Below are 12,034 nucleotides of genomic sequence, written 5' to 3' on the forward strand. Positions count from 1 at the left end.
AAACCCATCCTACTCTCTTGCTCAACTTCTGTTAATTTCCTTATTTGAGAGAACAGCATTTTGACCTTTTCTGACTCCTCACAAGTATCAAGCAGATTTAATTGTTTGAGTGCTTTCAGATTAGCCAATAAGTCATCTCTGTGTTCTGTCTGGAGGCAGATCAATGGAACACTAGGAACTATATGTTGCTCAATCAGTTGTCTCATCGCTTTTAACTCCTTCTGTAACCTTTCAAATTCAGAAGTAACCATTTGTCCCAACCTTTCTTCCAGATTTGATTCTTTTGTAGAATTAATTTGTCTTGCTATGTCTTTTAAACCTTGCAGTGAATCCTTATTCTTCTGCACTTTTTCAGTTTTTTTCCCCCAAACCAAGGCCGCTACTTTATGCCCTTTTAATTTTTCGTGTGCCTCTCCCTGTCTGGCTTCCCATTTTGTGGGTGATTGATCCTTTGAACATTCAACAGAGCCTCCAATCTCTCCCTTTTCTGTCTTAAAATATTGCTTTATGCTATTAAGATTATTCCATGGAGCTTCTCCAAAGGGTGGTCCCCCTGGTCTGCTTGACATCCGTAGGCATAATGCCCAGCTTTTCCCCAATTATAACATGTTCCTGGTCTTTCCCTGGGACCCTGACTTCCTCTTCTCTCTCCTTGTCCCATTCTAGGAGGGGTCCCTTATCCTCTAGATTATCCCAATTAATATCATCAGCATTTTTGGCTCCTTCCCCTGGTTCAACATGCTGTACAGGGGCTACCCTAACTTGCCTGTGTCCCAGTGCCATTTTCAATTTAATAATCTGTCGCTGACATCCCTGGTGATTTCCCCCGGTTTTAGTCTTACCCCTCTCTATCTCCTCCCTCAAGGTCCCTCTTGCATCCAATATTTTTTGCTGGAGGTCTTTTACTTGCTTTTCCAACTCACCACATCTCTGAGCCCTCACCATAGTATCCACTGTATTGCGCGGTTAAGTTCACAACATCTTGTTGTGCACCCACCATCCCGCTCAGCTCGCTAACCCGAGCCCGCAGACAGTCCACCATTTCCTGTCTTTCTTTTAGCTGGCGCTGGTAATGCTCCTCCAATTTGTCACTAGGTTCCTGGGATTTAGCCTGTTCCCTTAGACGCCTTTCGTCAAAATTCTTGCCTGTGCTTCGCCGAGTACTCAACTTCATCCTGAAGTTGTTTTTGCAATGTATCAACATTACCCTGAATTGGGCAACCCCCTTGGGTCCCCTTTGCCTTTTTCTTTAATCTTAACACATGGCTGTTTCTGTTGGTAATCAATAAACTTGACAAGCATCCGAATAAGCAATCGATCCTCTGTTACTAACCAGTATCCTCCTCCGGTGTTAGGTTTTTAATCCTTATCACCTAACGGGATTTGTTCTTTCCAACCTTACACCTTTACGCAGGTCAAGTAAACTGTCAGGTCCGAATTATGGGTGGTATTATTCACTTGAGCTAGACGGACTCATTACACGGTCCCCGTATATTGCCTCCTGGCTGGCTCTCCAATTTATTTGCAAATTTACTTGACACCACATTACTTTCAAATATAGGTTTTATTAATGTTTGAACAGACAAATCAACTGCACTGTATCCCTTATGAGGATATACTAGGCAACAGACAGAATCAAAATCACATTATTCACTACTCCTCCTCTTTCACTTTTAATGGTCACTTTCTTACTGGAGGTAAATTCTCTCACCCCCGTACACATACATAGTTAAAGTAGAATTGATATTGATTCCACTGGAAAGTGCGTTGACCCTCTTCACAACTCCAACTATTTCAAAGTTACATCTTTAAATAAGGAAAATAAATACTTTGTGCCATTCTACAGAGAAAATGTCATTCTCACTATTCTGATATTACATAATATGCATATTATTTCCTCACAACAAATGTTAAAATGTTACTCACTTTCCCTCTTCATCAACTTCTGCTGGAGCGTTACCAAGCTTTCTCTGCTCTTCTAACTCTTTCTTCTTTCTCCAATCCTCCCTGGTCATCTTTTTTGGCTCATCAAGGCCCATCACCCCACCAGACACCTCGGAGGTTGCAGAGGTTGCAACTTGCATTGTTCCAGATGCCATGATGCTCTCTCCTCAGGACTCTGATTTTAATCTGTGGATTGGAAGAAACACCAACATCAAAGACACTACATAAATGCAACTTGTTATAGTAATTCACCAGCGCGGGGATTCTTCCCACTCAGCTGCCGTTACACTGCAAAGCCAATCGTACAGGATTTCAAACCTTCAGTGGGGAACATTTCCACATACCCTTCCTGCACCCCAAGTTACATTTACATCAGCCCCCTCGACCCCCTCCCCCACGCGCCCCCTCGACCCCCTCCCCCACGCACCCCCTCAACCCCCTCCCCCACGCGCCCCCTCGACCCCCTCCCCCACGCGCCCCCTCGACCCCCTCCCCCACGCGCCCCCTCGACCCCCTCCCCCACGCGCCCCCTCGACCCCTCCCCCACGCGCCCCCTCGACCCCCTCCCCCACGCGCCCCCTCGACCCCTCCCCCACGCGCCCCTCGACCCCTCCCCACGCGCCCCCTCGACCCCCTCCCCACGCGCCCCCTCGACCCCCTCCCCCACGCGCCCCCTCGACCCCTCCCCACGCGCCCCCTCGACCCCCTCCCCCACGCGCCCCCTCGACCCCCTCCCCACGCGCCCCCTCGACCCCCCCCCACGCGCGCCCTCGACTCCCCCACACGCGCCCCCTCGACCTGCCCTCACCTTCACACACACCTTGAACCCCCACCACACAGACACACCGCTCACCCACTCAGCGCTTCACCTTCTACCCCCCACCCTCAGCCCCTCCCCCAAACCCTATTCCTGGCACCTCAGCCCCTCACCACAGACACATCTCTCACCCACACGCAGTCCCTCATCTCTCCCCCCCCCACTGCGTCCCCCTCGCGGGCCTAAAGCCACCGCCTCTGGACCTGTCCTGGAAATCGAGTGACGGAGAGTCTCGCCACGAGACCGGGCCTCGAGCCACAAAAACACAAACTGTCTCTCACAGCCTCTGTGTCACCAGCTCTGCTCTCCTCCTCCTGCCTCGCGCGCGCGCGCTCTCTCTCTCCCTCTCTCTCTCTCCGGCCGCCGCCGCTGCTGTCGAGAACCAACGGAATCTGCTCGCGCCGCCGCCAACGTAAACAAGGGCCGCGCGAGACCACTTCCGGTCTCTGTGCGCAGGCGCCGCCGCCGTGTTCGCCTGATAACCCGCTTTCACATCCGCCATCTTGGCTTTACAATAAGACGTCACAGAGTGAGCGGAGTGGAGTCGGCCCTTCACAGCCCATCTGATCTCATGATCCACTCCAGAACATCGACCCTAACCCCCTCTCTCACTGCATCAAACTGCTTTTCAAAGGAGTGCTAGTGTAGGGTGACCATGTTTTTGTAAACCAACAACAAGAAGTTGCATTCATATAGTGCCCCTCAGGCAAGGTATCCTCCCAGACCACTTAACAGTGGCGGAGCACGATGTGGAGCCGGGTTCGAGGTGACCATAGCACAGTCAGAAGAGGGAGGTCTTCAGATGTGACCTAAAGATGGGGAAGGTGGAATTGAGGTGGAGGGATTCAGCGGCTGAAAGCGCGCCCACCGATGGTGAACTGAATCTGCGAACACACATATATACATTATAAATATCAACCTGTTCCCCCCCCACCCCACTCTGTTCAGGAGGAGCCTGCGCCATGTCCACCGCCTGGCCCACCCACCATCAGCCATTGTGTCTTCAGCCTCTCTACCCCCAACCTTGGAAACTCATCCCACATCCTCTTCGTTTCACTCCCTATTTTGCCTCCAAGGCACATCTCAAAGGTCTCCTATTCAACTACACCCTCGATTATCCTCCCTGATCCCAATTCCATCCCCCCACCCCACTTGGATCCAAATCCCTGACTGTCCAATGCTTTGGGACATCCTCCTGACGTGAAAGGTGCTGTATAAATGTAATTTTGCATTGCGTACACATACAGGGTCATATATATTTCAAAACAAACAGGATCTTAGTTTCAGTTCACATTGAAAAGGCTTCTTTTTCCTAATCCATCAATTTACACCTTGTAAAACGTACCTCGCTTGCTCTCCCCTCTTTATAATGGCCTCAGTTTTCACCTTTTGACATATATTATATATTATCAATAGTTTAGCCATTTGATTGTTTACTGCAACAGACATTTAGAAATGTTAAATTGAAACAAACCCACTGTATTAAGATTAAACGATTTAGGTGCTGTTTTTGCACTTACATATTTGGGTAGAAGAACAATTATATATACATTTGCATATTTTCGATTCTGGATTAAAATAGATAAAAAAAACATTTACACAATGCCCTGATTGCATCAAAATAATCCACTCGAATGTTATCCCCGGATCAGATATCCCACACTCTGTATACAGTTTGCTGCAGAATTAGAGCAGTAGCAATATTGTAGGGGGAAAAAAAATTTCAATGTAGAACACAGTTTTGGTCTGACCAGTGTCTGACATGTGGAAAACCATCACCAGCATCCAAACCAGACTGAGAGTTCCACTTATGTCTGCCACCTTTGCATGAACATTTGCCGGTGTCTAGAACGGAATGTGCACTCTCTTCCTGGAAAGACGCACTCTACTTAGGTAATTCCAAAAAGTATTAGACACAGGTTGGCAAGAGCCAAGGCTTGGACACCTTGTGCGTTGAGATACTGCCTGGGCTTAACTAGCTAAAACCTCACAGCTTGCCAGGGAGAGCACTGTCTGGCAAGCTTTTCACTGCTTGTCCAGCTTGGACCACTCTTCTCATTGGGGCTTTGAAATGCGATCAGGAGACAAATGGGAAGGATCCCCGCCCCCAGTGCCAGATCAATACCAAATCATGCAACATTAAATTAATAAAGAACATTTCCAAAAGAACCTGTTAAATTGGATTTCGCAAACAAAAGTCTTGAGTATATTGAAGACATTGTCTGGGTTCAGTTTCCTATCATCTTCTCAATATTAACACAGCCTTTGGCAGAACCCTGACCTCTTGTGTTCAAGCACATCACACGGTTGAATTACAGACATTCTTAAGTGACTTACATATTTGTAATTTTTTCCAGAAGATTTCTAAGAAATTTCTATTTCCCCTTTGTTAAAGTGAACTGCAATTTTTTTGACAATGTGTCTATTTTTGATATTGGATTAGCGTAAATTCAAACTCAATTTCCTTTTCTCTATAAAGAGAAATCCTACCTCTTTCCTCAGAACTCTGCCCCCTAGCTTCAGGAATTAATCTATTAGTCAATAAATCAGTCACTAGAGGGCATAAATTTAAGATCATCACCAAAAAACAAAACAAATGGAGTTTATCCCAGTGTCCTGGCCAACAATCCCCCAATTAAAATTGGTATTTACTTCATGGTTGGCTCTAACAGTAAAGAATCCTGTGAAACCGTTTTGAAATGTCCTCTTGATGTGAAAGGCACGGTATCAAATGTATGAATGATTATTGAAGGAGAGGTTAGAGGAAATGCTTTTACACAGCGGGTGAGTAGGACATGGAATGCTCTGCCAAAAACAATGGTTTGAGTAGAATCCATAATAGCTTTTAAGTGGGAATTGGACAAATTGTTCAAAATAGAAAATATAAAAGGGTTTGGGGACAGAGAGATTGAGAGAGGGAAAGTGGGACTGTGATATCGCACCTGTGCCTACGGTCACCTCCCCTCTCCCCAGCTTGGTGTCAAGCTCCGCCACTGTTCGAGACACTACCTGCATGAAGGGTGCTATATAAATCCGAGTTGTTGCTGATGTAAAATTGTACAATTCTATGCTAATAGAAAGGGGCAAATGTCTCCAATATGATTCAGATTTTATTCAGCAGGCGGTCTACCATTTTTCAATGGTGAATAATTCAGTTATTCTGTGTCGGAATAGTTTCCACAGCAAGAGTGTGTTTTACGATTGGCACTGTTATGTCACAGAAAGCTGAGTGGGAGTTATTAGACAGAAGTTGCTATGACTACAGCTCGTGTTTGGTGCCTGAGAGTAAGCACACAGCTGCCTAACTTTTGTGCTTAAAACCACTGGTGGGAGAGTGATTCTCATTCTGGTTGAATTGTCTCAACATACGTGGAATAAAAGCTGTATGTTACACACAGGTTCATCACATCGCTGTCGAACACAATAACACACTGCAGATATCACTGGGTGCAATGCCTCCAATTGGGCAGAATGCAGGCCTAGAATGATAGGGCTACGCAAGGTAACAGTCTTACAGTGATAATAATAATAATCCTTGCACTTGATATAGCACCTTATCACATCTTTGAGACATCTCAAAACGCTTCACAGAATATACTCTAAACTGAATTAACTGTATATTTTGTGGGCGAAGTGCAGCACCTGATTGTACACAGCATTGTCCCACAAACAGTAGTGGATTAACACACCCAGTGATATCTGCAGTGTGTTATTGTGGTCAACAGCGATGTGATGAACCTTTACCTCATGTGTGTAACATACAGCTTTTATTCCACGTATGTTGAGACAATTCACCCAGAATGAGAATCACTCTCCCCAAATGTCTTTTTTAAGGATTAGCAATCTGCCAATCAACTAACAACTGGGTTCCCATTTACTGCTGGGTAAACAGGCGTGCAGAGTAACAAAACTTGCCCAACGTTTTGCCTTGCCCTGGAAGCGAACCCAGGTCTTCTCACTTGTGAGGTGAGTGCTCTAACCACTAAGCTACAGGACTCAACAATGATCATTCAGTATTATTCCCCTTCACTGATCTACATGAAGAAATCCCTTGCTGACAACAATGGGGGAGATTGCAATATAGAATCATTTTGTGGTGTCTCGCCAGCACAGGCTCTGCAAAGCAGGGCATTGTTTAAGGAATTGTCACTGTTGGGGACTGAACTCGAAGGGGCACTTTTATTCCACATCCAGAAACATTAAAAACAGATTTCTACAGCTGAAGCAATGCTTCATGTATTTGTTTCAAACCTTAGAGTGATTAAAATAATATAAAAGCAGGAATCTAACAAGTAATATTATACAATGCATTTAATTATCAAATAATATTCTGTAAAATGTAGCTAAAATTCATTCTGTAAAAACTGGCTAAATGGTGACCACTTAGTGACTGCCAATGAAATCGGCATTACATTTATTAATTGCCTTCATTTATTAGACTAACTGTACCCATTGCAGTCATGCTTGCAACCAAAGAATCCAATATTGAATGTAGATTGACACACAGACTGACATATAGACAGACATTTCATCTTTATATTCATCTGGGAGGATTCCTGTGGGAGGATTCCTTTTGGGAGGACTCAGCGCTTTAAAAATGCAATTGTGTTGTTGTTGCTGTATTGTGTTGTGAATTGACTGTAGATTTTCTGCTGCTAAGGTCAAAGCTAACACTGTTACACAATTAAATAATTTCCCTGTCAATTAGAGTGTTCAAGGAATCAAACTGAAATCGTCATCACATCTAACTGGGTATTTATAGGCGAGCAAGAATCCCAGCTTTAAGGGAACGGGCGATGGGTTGCTCTCAGCAAGGGTATGAACAGAAATCATCAGTAAAAGCAACGATGAATGCCAAAGGTGTATCAGCTGTCTCACTAAATGTCAGGATCAGCAGTCCCATGCCAGATGCGATGTGAAACACAGCAGCTTTATAGGCCTAAACCTTCCAGCAGATGCAATGTGGGTTTTAAAATTCCATCAGCATGTGGCAGAGCTGCAGAACCTCCTGATGCTACTGTTTCAAACCACAAGCTCTAATCCCAATGCCATATGACAACACATAGCATTCAACCTGGCTTCACAGCATCTATCTGTAGAAATCACGTTACAAACTTCCAGGACATTTTACTCACGACCATTTAAAAAGTTTTTTTTTAATCTATTCCATAAAAATGCCTGTAATAAATACTCATACAACCATCAACATTCCTACTCTCTGGAACTCCCATCCTGGAGTCCCTCCAACTTGCTCCTTTCTTCACCTCTTTCAAGGTTTGTCTCAAAATCATCCTCTTTGACCGCACTTTCTGTTCTTTCTGTGACAGTATTAGCACACTTGTCTGAGTCAGAAGGTTGTGGGTTCAAGCTCCACATTGTGACTTGGAATCACATAGTCTAAGCTGACACTCCGATGCAGTGCTGGGATGTGGGGGTGGGTGGGGAGGTGCAGTCCTTGGATGTAATGTTAAACTGAGGTCCCATCTGTTCAGGTGGACGTTAAAGATCCCACGGCACTATTCAAAAAGAGAATTGAGTTTATCTCTCCCGGTATCCTGGCCAACAAGCCCCAAAATAAAACTTGCCTCTCACTCCACGACTGTTTGTGGTACACTGCTGTGAGTAATTATCAATAATCCACCCGTCTGCTCCACACACTTTGTCCCAATCCCAGTGTCCTTTTGTTGCGCTCCAGGACTCTATCCCGTGTGAAGGACGCTATATAAATGCAAGGTGGTGTTGTATTTCCTGCCCTTTTTCTTGTTGGCCCTTTTGTTAATTAAAGGAGTATTCAACACCCCCTGGCCTCAGCTCCCTCCCCCAGCTTGGGTGCCAAGCTCTCTATGATGTCCTCCCAAAATTGTATAAATGTAAATTTGTATGTGATTGTAACGTTATTAGTTAATATTTATTTCTTATTAATGTGCCTCCAATCAGACGAGTTCTGCCATAGGTTTTCAGTTTTTGTGATAAACGGTTAAACGCCTTTGAGAGGGTTATCCAATCTGCTGAAAAACCTTGTGTTGTTTTAATGGCAATTTGTCATTGTTTTATTTGCTGTCCATAAATAAATTGGTCCATTGGTGACCAGCTGCCCTGTCTGACAGTAAAAATAGTATCCAGAATAGCCTGCACTTTAACCATATCTTCAACCATTGAAAGCTCATGATTGTGTAAACTATAACACTGATATTTGCATTTGCACCTCTTAATTTTCGCAAAAAGTATTTATGGGCTTTACCCTCAAAATATATGATAATTGGCATTTTTTTCAAGCAGTTGTACAAATCTTTTTTTCATACACAAAATGTGTATCAAATCCTTCCTGTCAACCATTGGAAGCACCAAATGTAACAGACAAATGACATGCGTTCCACCTTATGCTTGTGTGTGTGTGTGTGTGTGGGGAGGGCTGAGGAAAGAGAAGGGTAGATTGCAAAGTCACAGTATAATAATAATCCTTGCATTTGATATAGCGCCCTATCACGTTGTTGAGACATTTCAAAAGAGCATCACAGAATATATTGTAAAGTGGATTGAATGTGTTTTGTGGGTGAAACACTGCAGTCAATTACGCACAGCAGTGTCCCACAAACAGTCATGGATTGAGTGACCCAATTATTTTTGAATCATTATATATTTTGGAATAATCAAGGAAAGTATATATTATATAAAATAGTGGAGGGATTTAAAGGCCATAGTTTAATCAAAGAGTCTGTCTGACCTTCACAAATGACTCGAGCTTTGCTCTTGTGATTTATATAACACCACTAGACCCCTCGTCTGGATCACATTATACAACATAATAGATTTGCCCTGATTCCCACACCAGAGTTTATGGCATCGTGACTGATGGAACAACCGAGAGAGACATCATCAGGCTATTGTTCGGGGTGATGTTAACAGCTAATGCTGCCAAGTGACATTGGGATTTTCAAAACTCTCCACATCAGAACTTCTGCCTCATAGCTTCACAATGGCCCAGTGAGCAAAGGCACTGCTTAGTACAGCATTAAGTGATAGAGGTTTTGCAGGCTCAAATCCCAGTTGATTTCCCCGTTGGCTGATCTCAGTCAGGTCTGTTAGCTTCTGCCTCATTAACTTCAGTAGGCGTAAAGTAGATTAACATTTCATGATGTGACCATTCATCACAACCCCTGAGTTCTGATGAAACCTTAAACATATCTTTGTCCTTCAGGTGCTGATCAGCTGATCTGTTCGCCCACAAATATACAGTCAATTCACTTTACAGTGTGTTCTGTGAAGCGCTTTGGGACGTCCTCCAGACGTGAAAAGCGCTATATCAAATGCAAGGATTATTATTATTATTGTTTCAGATTTCATTTATTCAGTCTCCACCACATTGTATAATGTTCACGATACCACTTTAATGTTGCAAAACCACATTAAACCTTAGACCCTCATCTGGGGCTTATTAAAGACAAGTCTGAATGCCTGATGTAATAACAATAATACTAGTCCTTACATTTGCATTTGATATAGCACCTTATCACGTCTTTGAGACATCTCAAAGCTCTTCATAGAATATATTGTAACGTAATTGGGACTTTACTGAAATCTAAATTGGCTACTGTATTCGCCTACAAAACAACACAGCCACTAACTCCACTTTACAGCAACGACCTGTGAAGTGCTTTGAGGTGTTTTGACATTAATGGAACTGCAAAACAGCAACATAAGTGAAATAAGGTGCATGTGACACTCCCTTCACAGCAGATCTGTGAACAACTCTGGACTTCATTAAAAAAATCAACCGGACTGTAAGCCTAACTCACAGTAAATTAACAAATGCATAATTTCAAGTCTTCCCCCAGCCAAACATGAACTTGAACAAATTATGCCACAGTTCTGTCAGACATGGAGCTTTCTTGATTCTCTCTAACCTCTTGGTAATAGTGGAGTGAGGAGCACTGCTGAGCCATGCTTGGGATTTGGCTTCAAGTTGAATAGAATTACACAGAACAATACAGCACACATCAAGTTTCCTCCTAAATTCCTCCCTCCATGTCCCCTGTCGGGTCTATCCCCATCATCGGCGTTCAGGCCTTCAGCCTCTCTGCCCCCACCCTCTGGAACTCCATCTCACGTTCCCTTCGCTGCCTCCCTTGCCTCCTTCAAGGCAAGTCTTAAAACCCTCCTCTTTGACCATGCCTTCAGCCACCCTCCAACCCTCTCTGCACTCTCCCCTGCTCGGGTCCTAATCCTGACTGTTCAGTGCCTTGGGACGTCCTACCGACATGAAAGGCGCTTTACAAATGTAAATAAGTTGATGCTTTTTCCTGCAATCACAGATTTGGGCAATGAGTTCCATATTCTCACCACCCTCTTCGTTCTAACAGTACTGACATTATAATTTCCTTATTCCAGTTTCCTCCCCTGGTGTTGTGGACTCACAATCGATCGTGATGTCTTGCCCTAGTAGACTCTCTTCATGTACATTCGGTGTGTGTGTGTGTGTGAGTAGGGGGTTGGGGCTATAATTTAAAGTTGCCTTAACGACTAGTGAAAAGGATTACAGGTGAGTGTGAGTTCTTTGTTAATAACATAATTAAAGGCATGTATAATCCCTTCTGAAAACCTATGTTTTACACATGGTTAACTCAACCTGAACATTTTGCTGATGGCGCTAACTCAACCCGAAAATTAACCTCCGCTGAGTGATATTTAAAGTAGTACTGTACTGAGCTGGGTGGTCGGGTGATGTTATGTGTTCTGGTTCACACCCATTGTTCATGATGAGGCAAGTTTCTGATCTCATGCAGTTCAGAACGTGCTGGGTTTACACATTTCTCCACTGAGGCGAATTCAATGGCGAGGTTAAGTACAGAACAGCACTGGCATTCGGTAAGCACTGAGAATGGAGAGTTTATTCATTTGTAATAATAATAATCCTTACATTTGATATCGCGCTTTATCATATCGTTGAGACGTCTCAAAGCGCTTCACAGGATATAATGTGTATTTTGTGGGCAGCAGCCAGTTTTGCACATAGCTGTGTCCCCCAAACAGTGAGTGACTTAGTGGATTTGTTAGGTAGACACTGGGAGAGAGAAACTCCCTTCTCTTTTCAATTTTGTGCCACAAGATCTTTAATGTCCACCTGAAGAGGCAGACAGGACCTCGGTTTAAAGTCTCATGCAAAGGATGGCACTTCTGGCAACGTGACACCTCCCCAGTGCTGCACTGGAGTGTCAGCCCAAACTATGTGATTCCAAGTCCTGACGTGGGGCTTGAACCCACAACCTTCTGAGT

General features: G+C 44.2%; 1 protein-coding gene across 1 annotated transcript in view; it reads right to left on the reverse strand.

Moving 5' to 3' along the window:
* Positions 1 to 3,194, reverse strand: part of slu7 (SLU7 homolog, splicing factor) — a 29,847-nt gene extending 26,653 nt beyond the window's left edge. Inside the window, exons 1-2 of the mRNA XM_007906657.2 lie at positions 3,043 to 3,194; positions 1,927 to 2,130 (exon numbers count right to left, since the gene is read on the reverse strand). Of these exons, the coding sequence (XP_007904848.1) occupies positions 1,927 to 2,099 (173 nt within the window). The 5' untranslated portion in view covers positions 2,100 to 2,130; positions 3,043 to 3,194. The remainder of the gene's footprint in view (positions 1 to 1,926; positions 2,131 to 3,042) is intronic.
* Positions 3,195 to 12,034: the final 8,840 nt, after the last annotated feature.

This window comes from Callorhinchus milii, unplaced genomic scaffold, assembly GCF_018977255.1.
Source record: "Callorhinchus milii isolate IMCB2004 unplaced genomic scaffold, IMCB_Cmil_1.0 Scaffold13, whole genome shotgun sequence".
NCBI lineage: Eukaryota > Metazoa > Chordata > Chondrichthyes > Chimaeriformes > Callorhinchidae > Callorhinchus > Callorhinchus milii.